At 64.4% G+C, this 21,925-nt stretch overlaps 3 protein-coding genes across 4 annotated transcripts; 1 reads left to right on the top strand and 2 right to left on the bottom strand.

Moving 5' to 3' along the window:
- Positions 1–195: 195 nt before the first annotated feature.
- On the bottom strand, positions 196–3,100 carry MRPS2 (mitochondrial ribosomal protein S2). The gene is made up of 4 exons (XM_032308204.1): positions 2,845–3,100; positions 2,577–2,702; positions 1,884–2,013; positions 196–1,257 (listed from the first exon to the last, which is right to left on the bottom strand). The coding sequence occupies exons 1-4, from the start codon at positions 3,083–3,085 to the stop codon at positions 672–674; spliced, it is 1,083 nt and encodes a 360-aa protein (XP_032164095.1). The 5' UTR covers positions 3,086–3,100; the 3' UTR covers positions 196–671.
- On the top strand, positions 3,084–6,078 carry C12H9orf116 (chromosome 12 C9orf116 homolog). The gene is made up of 4 exons (XM_032308456.1): positions 3,084–3,114; positions 3,539–3,659; positions 4,526–4,604; positions 5,665–6,078. Exons 1-4 carry the CDS (start codon positions 3,084–3,086, stop codon positions 5,863–5,865), a joined length of 432 nt encoding a protein of 143 aa, XP_032164347.1. The 3' UTR covers positions 5,866–6,078.
- A 2,706-nt stretch (positions 6,079–8,784) lies between these two features.
- Positions 8,785–17,240, bottom strand: PPP1R26 (protein phosphatase 1 regulatory subunit 26). 2 transcript variants are annotated; one of them, XM_032307432.1, is made up of 2 exons: positions 17,161–17,240; positions 8,785–14,346 (listed from the first exon to the last, which is right to left on the bottom strand). In XM_032307432.1, the coding sequence occupies exon 2, from the start codon at positions 13,822–13,824 to the stop codon at positions 10,318–10,320; it is 3,507 nt and encodes a 1,168-aa protein (XP_032163323.1). In that variant the 5' UTR covers positions 13,825–14,346; positions 17,161–17,240; the 3' UTR covers positions 8,785–10,317. The 2 variants fall into 2 exon arrangements, with proteins under 2 accessions (XP_032163323.1, XP_032163322.1); XM_032307431.1 differs by lacking the exon at positions 17,161–17,240 and adding an exon at positions 16,339–16,903.
- Positions 17,241–21,925: the final 4,685 nt, after the last annotated feature.

Below are 21,925 nucleotides of genomic sequence, written 5' to 3'. Positions count from 1 at the left end.
ACCTCACTCCAGGAGCAGCAGGTGGTGCAGCGAACGCCCCAGAAATCCCTGGGCATCGCCAAGTGCCGAGCGGCCTGTACACACAAAGCTTGAGTTCCGTGGGCTTTGTGGGACCTGCGGGGGTATCACAAATGCCACATCCACGAGCAAAAGCATGTAAGCCACACCGTGGAAGCCACAAGCTACAGAGACATGTTTGTCCAAACATCAGCTTTATTTCTGTGACTCTGTGTCCCGCTGGGCCTGGCCTGTCCCAGCCCAGAGGGGGTTCTCTGGGGATCTTGCCCTGAGGCCTCACATGACAAAGCAGCCTGGCCCTGGCATTCACTGGCGGGGAACGGAAAGCGAAGAGGACCGAATTCAAGTGTGAGTGAGCGAGGCTTTTCAGACTCCAGGACAAGCACGTTTCCTGACGGGTCCTCTCGGGACCAGCTGCCTGCTCTCTGTGTCTCCGCCGGGCCCCGCAGGTCTGCAGCGGGGCCCTGAGGTGGGGGTGGGGGGCAGCTGCCGGAATGTTTCCCAACAGCAGGGACCCAAGCGATGCCCTGAGCCATAGGGAACCTGCTAGAGACCAGCGCCAGGGAAGGGGCTCCCAGTGTAGCGGCAGGCTGGGCTGCCGCTCTCCCTCGGGTGAGGCAGGCGGGTGTGGAGGGACCCAGGTCCAGCCCGGCCTAGGCTCCCAGGGAAGGAGGAGCAGCCGGCCCCTGGCCCCCGGCCCCCTGCTCCACTGGGCCCTGCAGACGATACAGGGCCTCCATCTGCCTCCGCTTCTCCTTGGCCCGGTGGATCGTGGTCTGGAAGAGCCTGCAGAAGAGCTGGACGGCCGGGGGCGAGTCATCATTGCCGGGGACGGGGTAGGTGATGAGGCAGGGGTTACAGTTGGTGTCCACGATGCCCACCGTGGGGATGTGCATCTTGGCCGCGTCTCTCACAGCGACGTGCGGCTCAAAGACGTTGTTGAGCGTGTGCAGGAAGATGATGAGGTCCGGGAGGCGGACCCCGGGGCCCAAGAGCAGCGGGGCGTTGGTCAGCAGGCCGCCCTTGAAGTAGCGCGTGTGCGCGTACTCGCCGCAGTCCCGGGCCGTGGTCTCAATCAGGTGCGAGAACTGCCGGTTGCGGCCCACGAACAAGATGATGCCCTTGCGATAGGCCACGTGGGCCGTGAAGTTCAAGGCCAGCTGCAGGTGCACGGCCGTCTGTTCCAGGTCGATGATGTCCTGGCCCAGGCGGCTCCCAAAGACGTAGGGCTCCATAAACCTGCAGGAGACCCCACCCACCCAAGAGTGGGATCGTGTGCACAGCCAACCCTGGCCAGCGGCCCCAGAGGCCCTCTGTGGCCAACCCTGGGGCCGCGAGGCCCGTGCCCTCCGGGGTTCGCTAACCCTGGAACTGGCACAATCTGCAAGCCCGCCATGAGGCAGTGGGGGTGGGATGGGGGTTGGGTCCAGCTCCTCTGCCCCGGGGAGCTGGGTCCCATCACCGTCCCCCTAGATGTCTCCGAGCACCTCCCTCCCTGGCCTCCCCGACCCTCCAAAACATCCTCAACGTGGCCATCCCAGTGAGACTCCTCTCTGCAATCCTGGAGCCCCCCTGTCCCCTGCCCCCCGCTCCCAGGAGCTGCCAGCAATGGGTCTGCCCTGCTAGGACCGGGAGCCTCAGAGGTATGAAGCCTGACACCGGGACCAGAGTGGAGTCTGAGGATGAGCGCTTCTCCCTGGGACTCAGTGGCCCCATCAGTGGGATGACGCTCAGGCCGCTCCATGCCACCGGAACAGGGGCTGTGGACCCCAAGGATCCCGAGGCAGGAGGGCCTCCTGCGGTGCCGCTCCCTGTCCTGCCCAGATCCGTGGGCTCCGCCATACCCCGCCCGGGGAGTCCGCTACCTGTGCCGACAGCCTGCTTTGTGGCCCAGGTGCACGCGGGCGTCGAAGAGACTTCTCACGGAAAACAACTCCTTGAGGTTGAAGAAGTCAGAGTGCTTGAGGGGCTCACTGAGGATCCTGTCGCTCACATCTGGGGTGGGGGGAGAGGATGCCATGGCCTGTGCCCCCCCCCCCAGCTCCCAACCGCGGAGGGGAGCAACATGGGGGTGGAGAGGGGCAGTGAAGCCCGGCAGATGGGTCCTCTCCGGGAGACCCGCCTGGAGCCGGGGTCTGACCCCCGCTTTGCTCCTGGGGAATCCCGGCCCAGTCTTCACCCAGAAAGGAGGGGCCCGGCTGGTTTCCGAGGTCCTTCCGGCTCCCCCCAGCCACCAGAGGACGGTCCCCCCTTCAGGAGTCAGGGAGGACTCTGCGGTCACCTCCCAAGGAGCCAGGCCACGAGGTAAGGTCTCCCTCCTCCCACCCACCCCAGGGGTGCCACCCATCAGGGTGCGGGGGGGGGGGCAGGGCAGCGCCGCTACGCTGCGGGTGACCCCGCGCGGACCATGCGGGGCTGCGGGGCCAAGAGAGGGAAGCCGGCTGCCCCTTCCTTCCGGCCCGCACCCCAGCCCAGGGCGTCAGGACGAAAGCCGGGGCCCCCGGGCCTCCCGCTGGCGGACGGGTTCAACCCCGAGCTCGGGGAGGGGCCGGCATTACCGGTGCTGCCCTCGGGCGCGCTGACGGCGGAGGTCGCGGCGCTCGCCAGGGTCCTGCCGCCCGGCCGGGGTCGCCCCGGGGTCGCGCTCGGCAGCAGGCGCGGCCGCAGCGGCCGGGACCAGACACCTGCGGAGAGAGCGGGCTGGAGGCGCGCGCCCGGCCGGGGTCCCCGCGGGTCCCGCCGCCCCCCTGCTGCGGGGACGCGCGCGCCGCCCCGGGACCCCCGTCCGGCCTCCCGCCCGCGCCCGCGGGGCCCGCGCGCACTCACCCGCGCCGAGCAGCCGGGGCACGGCGGGCGCCATAGCGCGGACGGCGGGACGGGCCGAGACGCGCCTCCCGCCGCCGCCGCCGCTGCCGGGCTGCTCCAGCGCCGCCTGCCGTCCCGGAGGAGCCACTGCAGCTGGGCCGCGCGCCGGCCCCCGCGCCCTCCGCGCCGCGGGACAGTCCGGCACCGCCCGCCGCTGCCCCAGGGGGCGTCCCGTGGGACGGGGCGCGCCCGGAGTCCGCATGAAGACTCCGGGCCGGCCGGGGACACGACGTCCGGGCCCGCGGCGCCCAGGCGCGCAGTGAGCGGCCGCGCGGAGCTGGCGCTGGGCCGTCCGCGGGTGAAGCGCGAGGCCTGGGGTCCCCCTGGGGGGACGGGACGGCGAGGAACGCGGGCGTCGCCCCCACCGCCCACCGCCTCCCGGCGCGGCGCCTTTAAGGCCGGGCCGCCGGGGGCACGTGACTCTCCGTCGCCTGGCAACGGGACGCCGCGCCGCCTCCCGCGGTCTCCCGCCCCAGCCCCGAGCGCAGGCGCATGGCCCAGGCGAGCCCGCGAGCGTGCGCGGCGGCGGCCGAGCCCCCCGCCCCGGCGCCCCCGGCGCCCCCCGCCCCGGCCCCCCCGGCGCCCCCCGCCCCGGCCCCCCCGGCGCCCCCCGCCCCGGCCCCCCCGGCGCCCCCCGCCCCGGCCCCCCCGGCGCCCCCGGCCCCGGCCCCGGCCCCCCTCGCCCCCGCGCCCCCGCAGAAGACCAGCGACTGCTACCGCGTGGACGACGACCTGCCGGCCAGGTTCAACAACCCGGCGTGGTTTCGGGGCTACGGGTGAGGACGGGGTCGCGTCAGGGGCCGCCTGACCTCGCAGAGGCTCGGGCGGAGGCTCCGCTCGCCAGGCCCGGACGCGGGCGTCCCCAGGTCCCCAGCCTGTCCTGGAGCCCAAGTCAAAGAGGGCTCAGCCGTTAGCACCCAGTGAGCGAGAATGCTGCGGGCGTCCCAGCGGGGTCGGGGTGGGGGCTCCCAAGGGCAAGGCTGGCCAGGAAGCCCCGCCCCCCGCTTCGGGGCCCAGCCCCGCGCTTTTGTGCGGGGGATAAGCCTCCGTCCTCTGGGCCGCGGGGAGCCTCTGCGGAATGGGAATCGGCGACCCCCCCCCCCCACGCTGTCCCCTGCAAACCTCAGACCGCACAGCGGGGAACCCGTCACCGCACCGGCCCTGCCCTCCCGCACCCAGTCCCCTCTGCAGCGCTGGGCGCGAGGGCCCCTCATCCTTGCGTTCCGAGAGAGGCCGCTGGGGCGCGGAAGGACAGCGTTCCCCCAGGGTCCGGTGGCCTAAGGCAGAGCTGACCTGGGACTCGCAGCCGCTCCGTTAAACTCTGTCGGCACGAGAGACCGCGGACGTGTCCCCCAGGCGCCCAGAAGTAGGGGGCGGAAGGAGAAGGGCCGGAGGGTCGGCGGCTGCGTTTTCCTTCGGGAGGTCTTTGGGGCTTTGCCCCCCTTGGGGAAGAGCTGGGGTGGCCTCGAGCCGGGGAGGCTGAGCCGAGCCCCACGGGAGCGCACGTGCACAGCCGCATGGCCACCCTGTGGCCTTCCCAGCAGAGCTCCGCAACCAGACGTTCTGAGGCTGCGGTCGTTCTGAGGCTGCGGTCTGGGCGTCCTTAGAGGAACCGCAAACAGAGGCTGTTTCTCACCGCCAGGACCAAGAAGGCCGTCTCGGTGTACAGGACCAGTAACGCCGCCTACGGGAGCAGAGCCCCCACCGTGCACGAGATGCCGGTAGGTGGGAAGCCTGTGCATCCCGGAGCCTCTCCGGGAGGAGGCGCCCCCCCCCATTCCTGGGGAGGGCAACACACCATGAAGGGGTAGTGGGGAGGGGCCCCAAGTCCCAGCATCCCAGAGTGGGAGGGGGCACATCTGATCCTTCCCAAACAGGGCAGGGGATAAATAAGTGATTGAGCGACTTCGGCAGTGAAAGCTTTTATGGATCAAAAAGGTGCCTGCGGACTGGTGAAGCCGTCCCAGGAGACTGGGCCCCGTCACACTCAGGCACCATGACCTCTGGCACCTTAGGGCAGTGAGTTCTGAGGTCAAGAAGAGAACAGCTGCTTTCTTTCTGGAATAATACTTGATTTTAATTAACCTGTGACCTTAAGAGGCAGTACTGGCTCATGTATCTGGTTACACAAGCCCAAGGCACACGGGTGGACATGGGGACCTGTGCACCTTTGTGGACTCCCCACCCCCCTTTCTGAGGTCGACTTCACAGTCTGGCGGTCTAGAACCCCCTTCTAAAATCCTCCTGATGCCCCTCCTGGGCCAGGTGGAGGGCCAGTGGACGGGCATGGGCATCCCCTGGATACCCAAGACAGTAGCGACTCCCATTTTGGGGCCTCACTCCACAAGGGCAGTACCTCCCCACACCCCTGGGCTGGTGGGGTAGGGGCATCAGAGATGTTTTAAAGCCTTAAAGGGATTTGACGCTGCAGTCAGGGTTGAGACTCACGGATGGCTCTTACAGAAGAAAACACTGAAGTTCAGAGAGGTCCGGTCACTTCTCCAGTTGGTAGGAGCAGGACCCCGGGGGTCACGTGGGACAGGCCATCCTTCTGTCCGCCCACGGGGAACGCAGGCACTGTCGATGATTATTCCCAGACCTCGGGTATAAACCAGCACGGTCTGGGCGAACTAGGCCATCCCCCCCACCCTGGCTTCTCTGCTTCCTAGGAACAGAGATGACATTTTCTTGCAGATTTTTTTCTTCCAGAAATGCCCGTCGGCTGACTACTCAGGAGCGTTCCAACACCCCATTAATCCGAGTGTTCCTTTTCACTTCCAGAAAGTATTTTATCCAAATTCGAGTAAATTTTCCAGACAACTTGCAGCTGGTGGAATGTTCCAGAATAATACCCTCAACGTCTACATGGAGAAGAGCATTGTGACGGGTCCCGACAACTACATCACCCCCTACGACCGGTTCAACTTCCACCCCAGTTACAACGTCAGCAAGCCGTCCATCTGTGATTGGCCGGCCTCCTGACCCCGGCGGGGTGTCTGAAGCGTCACCCCCGCTCTCTCATCACCTGCCCAGTTGTAGGACAGACTTCACTGCTTTCCCTGAAAACGTTTTTACTCTTTAGATTAGAAAAACACGCAGACGGGGCTGTCAGGCTCTGTTTGTTCTATTTTATGTCTAAGATGGAAAAGATGCTAATGGCTCGACTTTTCATTAAAAATGTTGCCACATCCTGAATTCCTGACTCACCGGGAATCAGGGAGCAGGACCGTCGGCGTCCTGGGCCCCGCGTCATGGCCTGAGCTGGGAATGTCCGGGTAGCCGTCCCCGTGTCTCTCCCGGGAGCCGTCTTACACTCATCACAAGTGATGGAGTGGGTTTCGTTTCCAGAGCTCCCTGGCCAAAATCCGCACCAACTCTGGGAGGCCGCAGCGGGAGGGTTGGGTGCCCTGCTTGGGGGCCTTGGGCGAGGACAGAGGCTGCGTGGGGAAGACCCACAGGAGCCACTGAGGGGCAGGCGTGGGAGGCCAGATGTGTGGAGGCGGTGATGCGTCCGTGGGACTTCTCTCTGGGGGTTCACTTTCCCTTTTCATACCAAGTTAAAAAACTAGCAGGCAGGGAATGACCCACTTCTCTCTGTAGTTCCTGACCCACGTTTGCTGGGATGTAGCGAGCGGGTTCTCCAGGAGGAGGGTTTCTCTGGGCCGGTGTCTTCTCCTGCAGACCCGGCACCCCACCTCCCTTCCCAAGACTACGGTGTGTTCGTCGTGGGAAGCCTGGGAAGCACGGGCTCCTGGCGATGTCATTGTTCCCTACCACGGATGACAGCCCATCCACGAAAATTTTTGTCCCATGAAAGTGGGGAGAGATTAAACCTCATGCCTGCTTATTTTTTCATTAAAGCCTTTTTATTATTAATATGCAAAAGCAAACATTTCGGCAATACTCTTAACGTCCAATTTGGGATGGAAATGTTTTCCGCAGAAAATCAAACACTCTTTTTTTAAAAAACATTTTATCTATTTTTTTTGACAGCGACACAGCGAGAGAGGGAACACAAGCAGGGGGAGTGGGAGAGGGAGAAGCAGGCTTCCCGCCGGCCGAGCAGGGAGCCCGATGCAGGACTCAATCCCCGGACCCCTGCTAAGGAGGTGAAGCCTGATTCTGGTGTCCTTAACGGGATCCTCTACGTAGAACAAGGGTATGAAAACAGCAGTACCTTTGATAGAACACAAATGCCCGTCTTCCCGAAGGACCAGGAGCGTCTCCAGCTCGGGTTCCCGGCCTCTGGGTCCTGCGGCCGGGGCAGTGGCCCTGCTCCTGTCTGCCCACTAGGGTTTTGGAGGATTTTGACTTCATCCCCTGGGGCGAGCCCCAGCCCTGCAGCCCCTGGGTTGGAGCCCACCCGGGATGTGCCCAGGGAGGTGGGGCTGTGGGCTTTGGACCCTGGCCATTTTAGCATGTTTTCCGCCTGGAATCTTGATGCGGGGAGAAGGGTGTGTGGGTGGGTGGGCTCATGGAGGGTGGCAGGAAGGCACCCTGGGTTCCCAGTCAGCTCGACCCCCCGGGGGTGCTGCGGGGAGGGGGCGGGACACCTCCACTCTCTGATGTGGGTCCTGATGTCTCTCGAAGTTCTCGCCACAGTCAGAACAGTTAGCAGAGCGGGGCGCACAACATCTGCCAACGGCGCGGCCAGGAGAGGCGGTCTTCACCCCCGAGGAGGCCGGGCCGCGTGTGGCCGATTTTTCCCACCACGAGATGAAACCCCGAGAAACAGGGCTTCCGAAGGCCTCACTGACTGGTCCCTGGGTGCGGCCATGGGTGGGTGGAAACGGCGACCTGGGACACGGGACGTGTGTGCGCACGGACGCTGTGGACTTGTCCCCAGCGGCTTTCCGCCTTTCAGTTAAAGTCACTCAGAATGAGCGGTTCCAAACAGATAGGAAACGTGTCAACCCTGGGGAGCACCTCTCTGTCGAGAGCACGGAGAAGCAGAAGCCCCACAGATCCTGCAAATAAACTGTTCCCCGCTCCCGATCGGCCTCGCCCAGAGCAGCCGCGGCCGTGGTTTGCAGTGGTCGACGGTGGGGGCCTTCGGCAGGCCCTTCAGTTCCTGTGCAGGGACAGGGAATCGAGGCACAGTGACTTTCCTGTCTTTACAGGGGCGCCTACGGGGCTAGCAACTTAAATGCCTGGCTCCCCAGTGCGGGTGTGTCTCAGTTTGGGAAAACCTGCTGACAAGTCAGAGTCGGCACCTTGTCTGTGGAAGACCCCCCCCTCTGCAGGCGCGGGCATGCGGGCGTCCCACCCTAACCGCCAGGGCCCCTCCCCTCCCGCCTCCCAGACACCCGTGCCCATTCTGGAAAGATGCAGTGAGTCCCAGGATGCCCTACGGGAAAATCAGGCCTTTCCCCTTCTTTAAATGAAGGAACCTGTAGCCCCGGACTCGCAGACTTCTTCCCAGGGACGGGAGCGGGTGGCATCCTAACCATCAGTTGGACTTGGTAACGCATCATCCCTCCGACTGCGTGGGAGGGCGAGCCCCTGGGTTCGGGAGCTGCAGCTCCCAGACTCTGCTAATTCGCTGCGGCGCCGGGCTCCACTCGCTGCCCCCGCTGCAGCCCTGCTTCCAGACAGGCTGCAGGGACACCTCTGCGCCGGCCCCAGCGTGCGCCACAGGTGATCTGGGGTGGAGGCGCAGGAGCAGGAGGGTGTCGGGGGTCCTGGGCATGGGCCCGCACTGCCCAGGAACTACATAGCATGGGGGTCGGCCCCGTGGGGGGTCACGGGAACCCGGGAGGCAGGAAGGAGGCAACGGCCAAGGGGGCCTGGTCTGGGGGAGACCCAGCAGGGGCGAGGGGTGCCCAGGGCTAAATGCACAGGTGGGCCCCCTGACATCACCCTACAAAGGCCAGTCCAGGGGAAACAAGCTTCGAAAGCCGATTCGTGAGCAGTGTTTGATTTATTAGCGTTTTTAAAAACCCGGTTCTTATGTACAAAACAAGCTGATTTTTGTTTTCAAGTGTGAAGACCACTCTTTAAAAATTAAATTTAAAGCATGGATTACATGAATTGAACTGTTTCCTCCCAGAAGCACCTAAGTGAGTAAGAACTGGACGGGCACTGGCAAAGGCGCCCCCACGCGTCCCGGGCAGGCTGCAGCGTGGGTGCAGGGGTGCCGTGCGGCTAAATCCCGGGAAATTCACTCGCGTGTTCAACGCCGGCGAAACTGAGCTGCAAAGTCAACCTTGCTCTGAGTCCATCACAGCCAAACAGCAGTGGAGAGCCATGAAGACTGGGGTCACTGCCGAAGTCTGCTGGACGGCCGCACGGCACCGCCGTGACCGCTGAGCGCCCGCCCCACGGGTTGCCTCTGAGCAGAAGGCACGGGGAGCCCTGCTCCTCTCCACCCGGCAAGGCGCTGCAGCTCGGCTCAAACACACCTTGAGGCCGGGCGCCCTGCCCCTGACCATGCACCGCGCGGGGCCAGTCCCTGGTCCCGCCTGGGGAACGCAGGCCCTGGGAAAGCCACCAGCGTGTCTGCTGGGTGGTGTGAGCCCACCTTGATGAGGCCCCGGTCCCGGGAGGGTGCAGGGCCTCGTGCCTGGTGCTTGCAGCGTTGGGCACCAGAACCGGCCAAGTGGCTCGATCCTTGTGTGTTCCAGTGCCCAGGCCAAGAGGAGGACATTGAGAACACACACGTTGTCTGTTACCCTTCGGATCTGTGACTAAGACTGGAGAACAGTGGCTCCCATAAAAAAGAGCTTTATTGAGCTGCTAGAATCACGCAGGGGTCGCACAGGGCTGGGTGTGAAATACCACCGGCTCAGGTGTGGACCTCGTGTGCCGCCGAGGCCTCACGTGGCATTTCCACATGCAACAGGGGACGGCCAGTCGTGCTCTCACGGGCCTTTGTGCTTTGAGATGTTTTCCAATTGAGGCCACAAGTGTGGAGTCCAGAGGCCTCACTCTGGCCTCGTGGGCCAAGGCGCCTTTATGCTACAAGTGCTGTTCAGCAGCTTTCCAGTGGAGACTTCTGCGGGTGTCTCTGTGATTCTCAGGGCGGGCCGGTGGCGACTGCTACCTTCCCGGGCGCAGCCAGCCCTTCCCAGACGCAACTGCCCTGAACTATCAGAGTCAGGTCACGTCACCCCTGGCTACGATGGTCCCATGTCCGCTTGTCTCACGCTTGCCTGCACGCCATGGAAAGCCACGGCGAGGCCCGGGCCTACAAAATCGAACAACGGTTATTTTCCAAAAATATTTTTTACAGCACTTAAATAATTTACAAAAAAGCTACAAAACTCAAATATTCCAGGACACATCCGTTAAGTAACCCCATCGCTCCCAGTGGATGGAGTATGTACAGGGCGGTGCAGAGCAGCCTCCGGGTTCCATCCCGGTGTGGGGAGTGTCACACACACGCACGGGCACAAGCGGGTCTGCTTCCCAGGAAGACGGAGCCCGCGAGCGGCCTCATGGCTGGAGGGCTTTGCCCTTGGCCCCCGGGCCGCTGCCCTCCTCCACGGAGGTGTCACTGAGCTCACTGGAGTCACTCCCCAAGGCCTCCTGGGCCTCGCTGCCTCCGCTGGTGGCCCCCCGCTTGTACCTCAGGTCTAGAACGTCCTCCTCAGAGCCCGAGTTCCTCCTGGCGTGCAAACCGCACGCCGCCTGGGACTTCCGGCCGGGCCAGTGTCCCCCCCCTTTCTTTGTTAGCAGGGGCGCGCTTCCAAACACAGGGCTGTGGCCGGCCGGGGTTTCTCTGAAGGCTGAGAAGGCTGGGCCCTGCAGGGGCAGACTCAGGGGCGGGCTGAAGACGCCGGCCTGCTTGCCGCCCCAGGAGACGCTCTTCCCAAAGTGGAACAGCTGTGTGGACAGCAGGGAGGAGAAGCCCGAGAAGGGCAGGCCTTTCTTGGGGTCCTGGCCCTCTGGCCCCTGCTCTCGCTGGCCGCCGAGGCCCCCTCTCCACACAGCCTCTCTGCCTTCTGGGCTCAGCGCCCATGTGCTCTGCAGCCGACTCTGGTGGGCGAAGTTGGCCCACGGGAGGGCGAGGCTGGCCTGCGGGCTCCCTAGCCCATCTGCTCCCGGCTTCCGAGTCCGTGGGCTCTGGCCCTGGGTCGTCACAGCAAAGGCCACACCGGGGCTTTCTGCCCGGGTGCCCGCTTCAGCTCGAGCAGGCAGCGAGCCGAGAGCACGTTCCCTGGCACGCTCAGTCCCTCTTGGGCTCTGATCTTTGTGGGTACAAACCAGTCGCCGACCAGCAGCCGACCCTTTGGCAGACAGGGACCCCGCCGTGCTGGTGTGCCTGGCCACGGCTCTGGGGAGGCAGGCCTGCTCTTTTCGGGGGCCGCTCCTCCCGCCTGGAAGGAAGGCTCTCCCCGCACCCCCCGGGCCTCCGGCCGGTTGAGGACCGCCCCTGCCCCGCTGGCTCCGCGTGCACACACCGGGATGAGGGGCCAGGGTGGGCGCCGGCCCCTTCCGGCACGGCAGCTCTGGCCTGGGCACACTCCCCATCCCTGGGGCGGCTGGGCCCCCTCCTGGGGCTTCTGAGCCGCTCCCGGACTCCTTGGCCTTTTCGGCCAAGAACTTCCTGATCTCCAGCTCGATGCTGTCATCACTGTCCACAGAGCTGCTGTCCTCGGGCGGAGGCTGGGGGCCAGGGGCTGCGCCTTGAAGTTCGCAGGTGGCGGCTTCACGGAAGAACAGATTCCCTTCAGACGCTCTTCTCCGGAGCGGGGGGGCCGGGGGCACATCGCCGGGGCCCGCACTGTCCGCTGCGGTTCTCTCCGGGTCTCTGCAGGAGATGCTCAGGGCCTTTTTCCCCAGGTTCTCCCTGCTGTCTTTTTTGGGCTTGGAGAGGCAGCTTTTCAACAGGTGGGGGCTTCTGTCCGTCCAGTCTCTCCGGAAGCCGCCGAGTTTATGCACGAACTGGGGCTCGGTGGTGCTGAACCGCACCTTCCTCTTGCGCGCGGCCCTGGGGTCCCTCCACTTCTTCTTGAGCCTCCGCCTGGACCGCAGGAGGTCCTTGATGGCGGAGTCCAGGTCCTCGTCACTGTCCAGGGAGCTGCTCTTGTCCTCAGAGCTGCCCCGCTCACCGGCGCTCCGCGCTGGGGCCGTGTTCCCGTGGCCGGGCCACAGGCTGCCCCCGGGACCACCGTGCTGGTCGCCCGGCTCACGTGGCCTGCAGGGGACGGGCTGGCCCTTGCTCTGGCCTTCTGCCCTGGGGGCCTGGCCAGGCTGTGCACCTGCTGGGCTGTGGTCAGGATCCCGGGCGCCCTCCTGCGCCGTCTCTCTCGCTTTCTTGGGTGTGGACGGTGGCCCGGCATGGCTGCCTCCTCTGCGTTTCCTTTTGCAGCTCAGCACCAGGCCCAGCGTTTTAGAGCTGGGGACCCCAGGGCCAGGTGGCGGTGCTGGGCTCAGAGTGGTCTGCGGGCAGCTCTCCGCTCGGGCCAGCCAGGCTCCTGACTGTGCCTTCAGGGCCAGGAACGTCCGGATTTCCTGCTCTATGCTGTCATTGCTGTCCACGGAGCTGCTGTCCCCATCAGAGCGGGAGGGCACGGTCAGGGGGCAGGAGAGCGGGCTGGCGGGCAGGGGTCTCTCACTGCTTACCGCGGGGGCTGGCAGGATGGTTTTGGAAATGTCCAAAATTGCTTCGGCACACATCAGCTCCGCGGACGTGTCTGCCCGGCATGGCGGCCGTTCCGCAAGCTCGGGTTCAGCAGCTCTGGGATCTCTGGGTGGCTTGCAAGGGTGGGCAGGGTCAGGGCCACCTGGGCTGAGGTCCACGGCCTTTGGGGCTGTGGGCTTCTTCCTGCCTGGTGTTTTCCTGCGGGTTTCAGGCGAGGCACCTTTTGTGGCATGGCCTGTGCTGCGTGTGGGAGGGCCAGGCTCCTTCCCCTCTCCAAGCAGCGGTCCAGGCGGCAGGTCTCCGCCCGTCTCCTTCCTTTTCTCCAGCTGGTACAGCTGAATGGCCTCCTCGATGCCGTCATCGCTGCTGGAGCCGGACGCCTTGGACACCGGGGCTGCGCTCTTGGCTCGCTTGGCCCTCCGCCCAGGGCCCCCGCTTCTCCTGACCGCGCCTTTATTCTGGGCTGCTTCTGCAGGCCGGGGCTCCGCGCTCTCTGGCTCGGCAGTGGCCTTGGACTGGAGGCCTCGGGGCCGTGCGCTCACCTTGGCTAGCCTGGGAGGTTTCCGGAAGAGAAAGTCCTTGCAGGCTCCCATCACTTCCTGCCGATGTGTCTTGCCCGTCGGCTCTCTGCCGGATCTAAATGCTGATCTGACCGCATTATCGCTGAGGTCTGGTTTCACGTCCACAGAAACATCACACCTTGGGGTCTCGTGCTGCCTTTTCTCGTTCAGAAACTGTTCGATCTCTGCCTGGATGCTCTGCTCGAAGGAGTCGTCGCTGCTAACGCTCACCGGGGAGGCGGAGCCCAGGTCTCGGCCGGCTCCCGCGCGGCTCCCAGGGCTGCCTCCCGGGCTGGGTGCCGACGTTGGGGGACACGGGGCGATCAGGGTGCTGCTCAGAGGAACCTCCGGTCTGGGCCGCCCGCCCCGCTCCGTGGCCCCGCTCTTGGCCTTCAGATACTCCTGGATCGCTTCCTCAATGTCCCGGTCCACGGAGTCGTCGCTGTCCGAGTCCAGCACCAAGGGGCCAAAGTCCGCGGCATCCTTTTCCCTCGAAGGGACCAAATCAGTGCCGAGACCACAGGCAGTAAACGTCGGGGTGGCGGCCAGCCTGGCGTCCTGGCCCTTCTCCGCTCTCTGGCTTCTGCGCACGGCAAGCTCATCGCTCATGCCCGGAGCAGCCTGGTCGCCCCGGAGCGCGCTGATGACCATCCGCACTTGCGCACTCACCGGAGCTCTCGAGACGCCCTCCTTCGGCTCCGAGAAGCACCCAGGAAACCTAAAGCTTCCTGGTGTGCCGAAGGCCTCCCATTTGGACTGGAGAGCGACCACAGGAGGGGCGTTCATGAGGAACATTCTAGCGGACGGGGAGGGGCGTGCAGAGTGGCGGGTCTTTATTCTGCTGCCCCTTTCACATCCTGGATGGAAAGAGAGGACGCTGGTAGGATGCCATTCTGCTGGGCCACGCGGCCACGGGGGAACCACCCGCCGGGCCAGAGTCCAGAGGGCCGGGTCAGAGGCTGATGCCAGGCGAGCTGGTGGCACCGGGCAGGTCACTCATGCTTCCTGGCCTTGATGTGCTCTGCGGCAGGGGGAGGCCGACTACGGAGACTGAGTGCGGGACCGCTCTGAGCCGCGGGCACCGACCGTGTTCACGCGGGACCGCACGCCGGTGTCCCCTCCAGGCCCACGCTCCTGCTCCCGCCGTCCATCTTCTCTGTAAGGGAAATGGGGTCTGGTCACAACCGAGGCTGTCCGGAGGTGCCGCGCGATCAGGTCCACACGAGCTTCTCCTCGGGTCACAAAGAAGGGCTTCGAGACTCTAAGCGCCGCGAGACTTTGCAGGGTTGTTTCATTCTTGACGCGACAAACAAGCTCCTGAAACAGAAAGTGACGTGAGGTGAACCATTAAGAAACAACTTCCCCGAACGTCCCGAGTCAGTCATGTTAAAGCCTTTTTATTAAAAATGTCAGAGGTGTAGCCGTCAGGCAGTGTCATGGGCCCGGACTGCTGTGTCTAGCTCATTAGCAGAGAAGCGGCCCTGGACACTGTCCTGTGCCCTCTTCCATCCTGTCTGGGTACTCCGAGCCCCGCATCTCAGGCCGAAGGTGGGTCTGGGCCGGTCTTGGGAACAGCGTCTAGGCCTGCTCGCACACAGCCTTTCCGTTAGAGGTCAGGACCGCCGCTGCAGAGGGGAGCGCTGCGTGCTCAGGGAAGGGTCACTTAGAAAGTGTGACGCGTCACATGACCATTCCTTCCTAACCTGTTGCTCCTGCCTCTCCTGACCACCCACACCCCCTCCCCAAAATGGGGATGTGGAGCACACGGGACGCCGGAGACCAGCTCTGAAGCGCCTGCAGGCACAGGGAAACGACCGCCACCCCATCACAGTGCCATGCTGGGCTGTCACCGCCCTTGCAACCTCACCGGGTGGGCTGGAGCGGGCCTGCCTACTGGCTTTGCTTTCGACACAGGTCCTCCTCCGATGGGAGCTTCTGTCCCGATAAGCACATCATCTTGTATCTACACACTCGGTCCTTCCCGAGACAGTGTGGCCGGCCACCTGGGCACAGACATGCCCACGCAGGTGCCACCGGCGATTAGCCAGAGGGCACCGTGAATCCAGAAGCGCGCTCTTTGCTACTGTGGATTCAGGCCCAAAGAGTGAAACGGTCATGTAAAAGCATTTATTGCAATTCCTTGAAATTCTCAAGGCCACTTTTAGGGGGACGACATCGCAGCCAACGTTTGCAAAGCCTTTCAGGGATTTTGTTGTCTTCATTCACCCGACCCCCCAGCATCCTTTGCCCACTTTTGAAATAGACTTTGGACTGCCACGGTAAAGAAAACCAGAATCACCTGCTTCAGAGGCTGAAGGTTCAGCTAGTAAAGGTTTTTTTTTTTTTTTTTTTTTTTTTTGTTAGAGCATGAATTTAAGGGTTTGAAATTCAAGTTTGGGAAAACTTAATCCAAAGACCGAAGACCATTAATCGCCACGAATTCACCACTATCCGGGGCCACAGCTTGGGTGCCGGAGGAAACACTTGAAGGTGCTCGCCCCCTGTCACACTCAGGGTCCCACCGTGGCCCACGGCCTCTCCTGGGCCGTCACCCTCCGGGGAGGTTCCCCATTCACAGAGCAGAGGGGACAACAAGGGTCAGGAGAGGGTCTCTGCACGGGCCGGGGGACCGGTGCCCACGCGGCTGCGCTCATTGTTCGAGCTGCCTCGGCAGAGTGAACGAGATTCCGAGACGTTGGTGTCGGCCTCGGTCTGTGAGGTCTAAACCGAGAATGTTAACTCCTTAAGTAGCAATAATACGACTTTAAAAAAACGGGCCCGGGGATCAACGGGAAGGCGCTGGGCCGCCGCAAGTTCTATACTAGGCAGCAAAGCCGCGGGGTGGGACGGGGGAGAAGGCTGGTCTCTGCGGACCACGTCCCCGCACTCCCCCGGGGCTCCCGGTGAGCAAAGCTCTGAATTGTCAAATCCCCTCGTGCAAGACTGAGGTGAAAAATTCAGAGGGAATCTCCAGCGACAGCTTGTGGCTTTGAAACAATCAACTACGGAAGATGAATCATTCTGAACAACTCCCCAAAACTATACTTGGAGAGAACTGGGAGCTGCAGCTGGGGGCTCTGGCTTCGCCCCCAGAGCCCGAGTCAGGTGTGCACGGAGGCTGTGGGGGCACCCAGCCCTGCACCCCAAAGCCTGGTGGTGCTGACGTTGAAAAAGCAGTGGAGGGCACCCGGACGGACACCCTCTGAGTCTCCACACCAAGCCCCAGGGAGGACCGACTCCGGCTTGGGCTCGTCACACGCACAGGCTGGACCCTGCACCGAATGTCCCCAGATGCATCTCTCGGCTCACCAAAAAGCGGTTCAGCTCCTGGTCTTCCCTCTCGGGTGGCAGCTTCCCCACCCCCGGGTGCGGGAGAGGACGGGCAGTGTACCAGGCCCCAAGGGAGGGCCAGAGCCCGCAGTGGGCGTGGGCCTGCCGGGAGGTGAGGCTCTACGGGGTCGTCTCGACCCCTCCCCGGGTGAAGCTGCCAGGCCTCGGCTTGTGACTGGGGGCGCGGGACGGGGGGGGGGGGGACCTCCCTGCCGGCCCGGCCCCCTCAACCCCCAGCCCCCGGGGCGCCCGGCCAGGTGCGCTCGAGCACCTCCCGCGGGGCGGGGCCGGCCTGCGCCCGGGTCTGCGCTGGGGATGCGCGGGGACCCGGGCGCCGGGGGCCGCAGGGACCAGGGGCCGGCCGGAGCCCCGCGACCCTCCCGGAAGCCGCGGCCCGGCGCGGGGCGGAGCCGCTTTTCCGCCGGAGGGCCGGGCCCGCGGCCGCGCTCGGGGCGGGGAGCCGGGCCAGGCCGGAAGCGCCGGCCGCCGGGCCTCACCTGCGCGCACCTGGGCTCGCCCGCCCCGCGCCGCGGCCTCCGAGGGACGCGGGGCCGCCTCGGGGGCGCTCCCCCCGCCCCGGCCAGGCGGTGGCCCCGGCGCGCCCGCCCCCCGGCCCGGCCGCGATCGCCCCGCCCCGGCCCGCCACCGCCCCCGGCCCGCCGCTCGCGCGCGCGCGCGCGCCCCGGGGAGGGAGGGGAGGGCGGAGTGGGGAGGGGAGGGGAGGGCCGGGCAGGCGGCGGGCCCGCGCGGGGCCGGGGGGCGGGGCGGGCGGCGGCGGCGGCGCCCCCTCCCCGGACCTACCGGCGGCCGCGCTCCGGAAGCCGTGCCCGGTGGCTGGGCATCATGGGAATGGCACGGCCGAGTTCCGGGGGAGGCGCGCGGCCCGCCGGACCCCCGCCCGCGAGCGCGCGCCCACCTGCCGGCCGGCTGCGGGGCGCCCCCGCCCGCGCCCCCCCCCCCGCCGCGGTCGGCGTCCAGCCCCGCGCGCCCCGCGCGCCCCCCCCTCCCCCCACTGCGTCCCCCCCGCGCGCCCACGCTCGCTCGGGCCCGGGACGCCCCCGCGCCGGGGAGTTCGGGGTGGCTGACGTGTGACCCCCCGCCCGCCCTGCCGGAGGCGGGGCCGGCGCTGGGGGCCGCCCTGTCCCTGGGGTGCCGGCGCGGCGCGGGGCAAGGGGGGGGGTTGCGCGCGCCCAGTGAGTGCTGGAAGGTGGGGACCCGGAGGGCGGTCCGTCCTGACGTCGGTGCTGCGATGACCCGCTGCAGTGTTACTAGAAGTTCCTCCACGAGTGGCCACTGTGCGCCTGGCCCCGAGCCCGCGGCGCGGTCCTCCTGCCCCCCACCCCGCGCTGGAGTGTGCCCTGAGCTCCTGGCTGAGCCTGCCGGGGGCCCTGGAAACCGCCCCACCTCGGCTCCCCCAAGCCCACGTCGCCCAGGCTGCCTGCTCCAGGGCCGGCTTTCTCTCCAGCAAAGCTGCCCAGGCCGCCAGCTGCCTGTGCCCGTAGCTGTGGCGCTTGCTCTCACCCAAAAGAGATCAGGAACCCCAGAAAGCTGAGGCTGGGCCAGTAACCCGCTCAGGGAATCGGGGCAGGTAGGAGTTGGCAAGGCAAGCATGGCTCAGCCCCTCCAGAGCGGGTCTCTGAGCACCTGGGAGTGCGGGCCCTGGGCCAGGCCTGTGGGGCTGGGGTTCTGGCCTCAGAGGGGTGGGCAGTGCGTGGCTGGGTTTGTGCACTGACCCGCAGCTGTTTCAAACGGGCAGAGGCATGTGGAAGAGACATCGCGGATGGCCAATTTGCAGAGGGGCGGGGAGCTGGTCTTCAGAAGCACCCCGGGGGTAGGTCCAGTTCTGCTCTCTTCCCAGGCCATGGGACCTCCTGGCTCAGACGCCCCTGCTCACAGCCTGTGTGTTGTGTGGGCTGGTGGGGGTCCCAGGGCCTGAGCGGTGGGAGCCTGGCTGGTGACCATCTGTCTGGATGTCCCTGTTGGCCTCCGTGGCCTCCCCCCAAGATGCATCTGGGGAGGTTGCTGGGGTTCCTTTCCATCTAGTGAGTTCCAGAGGTTTCACAGGGTGAGAACTAGAGGCTTTTTCTCACAGGGAGTGGGGGGGGGGCAGTTCTAATCTTGCGGGTCTGGGGAGTTTGGGGGCCAAGTGTCAAGAAACCCATGAAAGCATTGTTGTAATGCTTCCGAGAGTTCCTTTAACAAACCATGGTTTTCACTATGAGAGTAATAGGCGTTCATCACAAGGAGTTTGAGAAGACGGATCTCATTAATAACGTAGCTACGCAGAGATACCGACCGTAACTACTGCGGCATGTTTCTTTACGGTTTTTAAGCGGTGCTGTGATGAACATCTCCGATGGCAAGGTAGCGCTGCCCCCCACCCCTTATCCGTGGGGGATCTGTTCCAAGACCCCCAGCGACTGCCTCAAACCACGGAGAGTGCTGAGCCCTATACGGACTCCATCCTCTCCTGCACGGCCAGAGCCGCGGTCGAGGTCAGCTTGTACACAAGGCACGGGAGGGAATGACCACGCTGCTGATAGTAAAATGGGGCCACAGTAACCGCGCCCCCTGATAAAGTCACCTGGCTGTGGTCTCGCTCTCCAGATGCCACATTACCCTGGGCTCACCCTTCTTGGACACCATGAAGGATGAGAGGCCCACATGGTGGGAGGAGGGAGGTGCGGGGCGCATGTGCGTGGCGCAGCCGGAGGCCACTGCGGGGGGGTGGGGTGGGGGGCGGGCATCCGTCGGAAGAAGGGTCACCTGCGTCCGGACCAGGGCAGCCATGGGAACTGAGGTGGGGGCTGCTGTATGTCACTGGAAGTTGCCTGAGTAAATTCCAGAAACAGACACTGAGGGGTGACCATGCATTTTGCCAAGGTGCCCTCCAGAGGCGCCAGCTGGTGCCGTGTCCCCCACTGTGTCCCCACAGCCCCTTGTCTCCTGGCCGCACTGCACATTCCGTCTGGTCTCGGAGAACAGGCCTTTTGTTGCTTTGATTCCATGCCTTTAGCCCTGGAGACGCTGAGCATCTCGACTTTGCTGGTGGCTGTTGGGGAGCTTGCCTGTACATATCCCCGCGCGCGTTTTGTTTTCCTCCTGGGCTCTGTGTCTTCCTCTGACTCCAGAGCTCTGTCCCTGAAGGGATTTAGCCCATCTCTCCCGGGCACTCCTGGGCGTCACATCGATGTTTCAGTTCATCTTTTAACTTTGGAATTCAGCTTCTGCTTGTGAATGTGCGTGCGGCCAGATCCGTTGGGTTTCCCAATACGGGCTCTGGCTCTGGGTTGAGGCCTAGGGCGGCTTTCACCACGCCAAGATTTCACCAGCGTTCACCTGTTGGCGGCTGAGTTTCAGAATACGAGAACTGTGTAAGGTAGGAGGGCACGGAGTCCATTTCAGAATACGAGAACTGTGTAAGGTACGAGGGCACGGAGTCCATGGGAGGAACCCAGGAGCCAAACCTGTGCTGGGAAGAGTCGGTGTCTTCAAAGGGAGAGCGTTTCTCCATGTCTGTCTGGTGCACAGCCTTCAAATACGCAGGGAGCCTCCCCACGTGCGCACGCCCCGCAGACACACGCCCAGCCACACACGCGTGCCCGCACGCTCCGCACCCCCACGCATGCACACGCATGGACACCCACGCACACGTGCACCAACACACATGTGCGCGCACACACGCACACCCACACCACAAACAGGTATGCACACCCCCACATGCACACCCACACGCGCACATACATGCACGCGCACACCCACACTCATGTCCGTCCACCCCGTGCACATAGCACACACGTAGCACCACGCGCAACACCCACCCACACACGCACAGCCCCCGCACACGTGCGCGCACACAACGTGCACCCACACACGTGCACACACACGGACAAACCAACACCTGCACACGCACGCACACGCTCGCACCCCCCCCATGCATCTAGGCACGCACTTGTGCGCACCACGCGTGTCTTCCGCTTCTGGAAGCTGCACTCTTGCGCACGGCCGCCTCTCCCTGGGAAGGCTGAGAAGGCGCATCTGTTTTTTATCGAAACTGTCCTGGTGGGGCGCCCGGGGGCTCAGTCGTTTCAAACGCCAACTCCTGGTTTCAGCTCAGGTCCTGACGTTTGGGCGGGATCCGGCGCCCCGTCAGGCTCCGCGAGCAGCATGGAGGCGGCCGGAGCGTCTCTTCTTCTCCGGCCGCCCCCCTTCCCTTGCACCCCGTCTCTGACATCAGTCAGTCACTCTTTAAAAACAAACAGACAAACAAACAAACAAAAATCCTCTCCCGTCCCGAGAGGGTCTGTTTCCCTTCACAGAGCTCTGATGCTCTCATAAACACAAATGAGAGGTGCCCCCGACTCGAGGAAGCTGGACCGCCCCCGGAGACCCCGTCACCCTGCTGCGTCCCCGTCTGGCCCCAGGTCGTGCTCACACAACGCCTCCAGGGGCATCTCTACCAAGACTGTTGTGGCTCATCAACACAACGGACCCTCCAGGACCGCCCGCAGGGTCCGTGACGTCGCCGTGGGCACGCGGCTTGCCGGGAAAGGAGGTCGCCCGTGTGCCCCCTGGGGAGTGGGTAGGGGTGGCAGCAGGTGGCCGGACAGACTCTTGTTCTCAGGCTGTGGGGAGCGACCCGCGGTGGGGACCGTGCCCGGCTGTCTACCATTCCTGCTGACCTCTCTCATGCCCTTCTCATCCCAAGGTCATGGGCGTTTTGGCTTTCCTATGCACAGAACTTAGGTGACGTGTTTAGTGTGCGGGGTGACGGACATGGCCCGCGGGTCCCTCCCCGAGCCAGGGACGGGGGCTCGGCCCGCTGCAGCCCATCTTCGGAAATTCTCTTTCTCCCAGACAACTGTAAAAAGCTGTCACCTCAGGAATGGCCTTTAATGGCTTCGTTCAGTTTTACTTCTTGAGCGTCAGGTTCTTAGAATCGGCATGAATTTTTCCCAGCGTGTCACTTGCCATTTCAGGGGCCAGCACGACGCTGGGATGGCCTGTTTACAAGGTGGCCTCCGACCCGAGATCCCAGCGGAAGCCCCCCGAGATGCCGAGGTTCCGGGGGACCCCGTGCGTCCGTCCTGTGTTGTGAGGTGAGAACACGTCACCTCACATTTATTCGAGAGGGACCGGGATAGTTGCCAAATCAAGAGTCGAGGGGAACGTGATTTTCTCGCTCTGATTCTTGGCAGAAGACGGGTGCTGAAGCCCCTTAGTGGGCGCTTTTGGCAAGTTGGTTCCTGTCCTCTTCCCGGGAGGCCTCTGGCACCTGGGGCCGGGACTGGGGGCACGGGGCCAGGATGAGTGGGGGAGCCTTCCGAGGCGGGAAGAATGTTGAGAAAAGGCAAAAGGGACAAAGGCCAGTAGCAGGCAGATGCCCCCAGCCTGAGGACCCCCGGGACAGGAGGCGACCCTCCACACAAGAAGGGTGTGTAAGGCCTCCGTGCGGAGCCCCGCCGCCCCTCGAGATGCAGGGCTGTTTGGTGGGTGTGCTATGGACGCAACAGGGATTGGCCTGGGGACGTGAGTGGCCCGGTTTCTGCAGCCCTGTCCGGGGGCC

The sequence above is a fragment of the Mustela erminea genome, chromosome 12 (assembly GCF_009829155.1).
Source record: "Mustela erminea isolate mMusErm1 chromosome 12, mMusErm1.Pri, whole genome shotgun sequence".
In the NCBI taxonomy this organism is placed as follows: Eukaryota; Metazoa; Chordata; class Mammalia; order Carnivora; family Mustelidae; genus Mustela; species Mustela erminea.
This window is presented reverse-complemented; position numbering and strand designations above follow the sequence as displayed.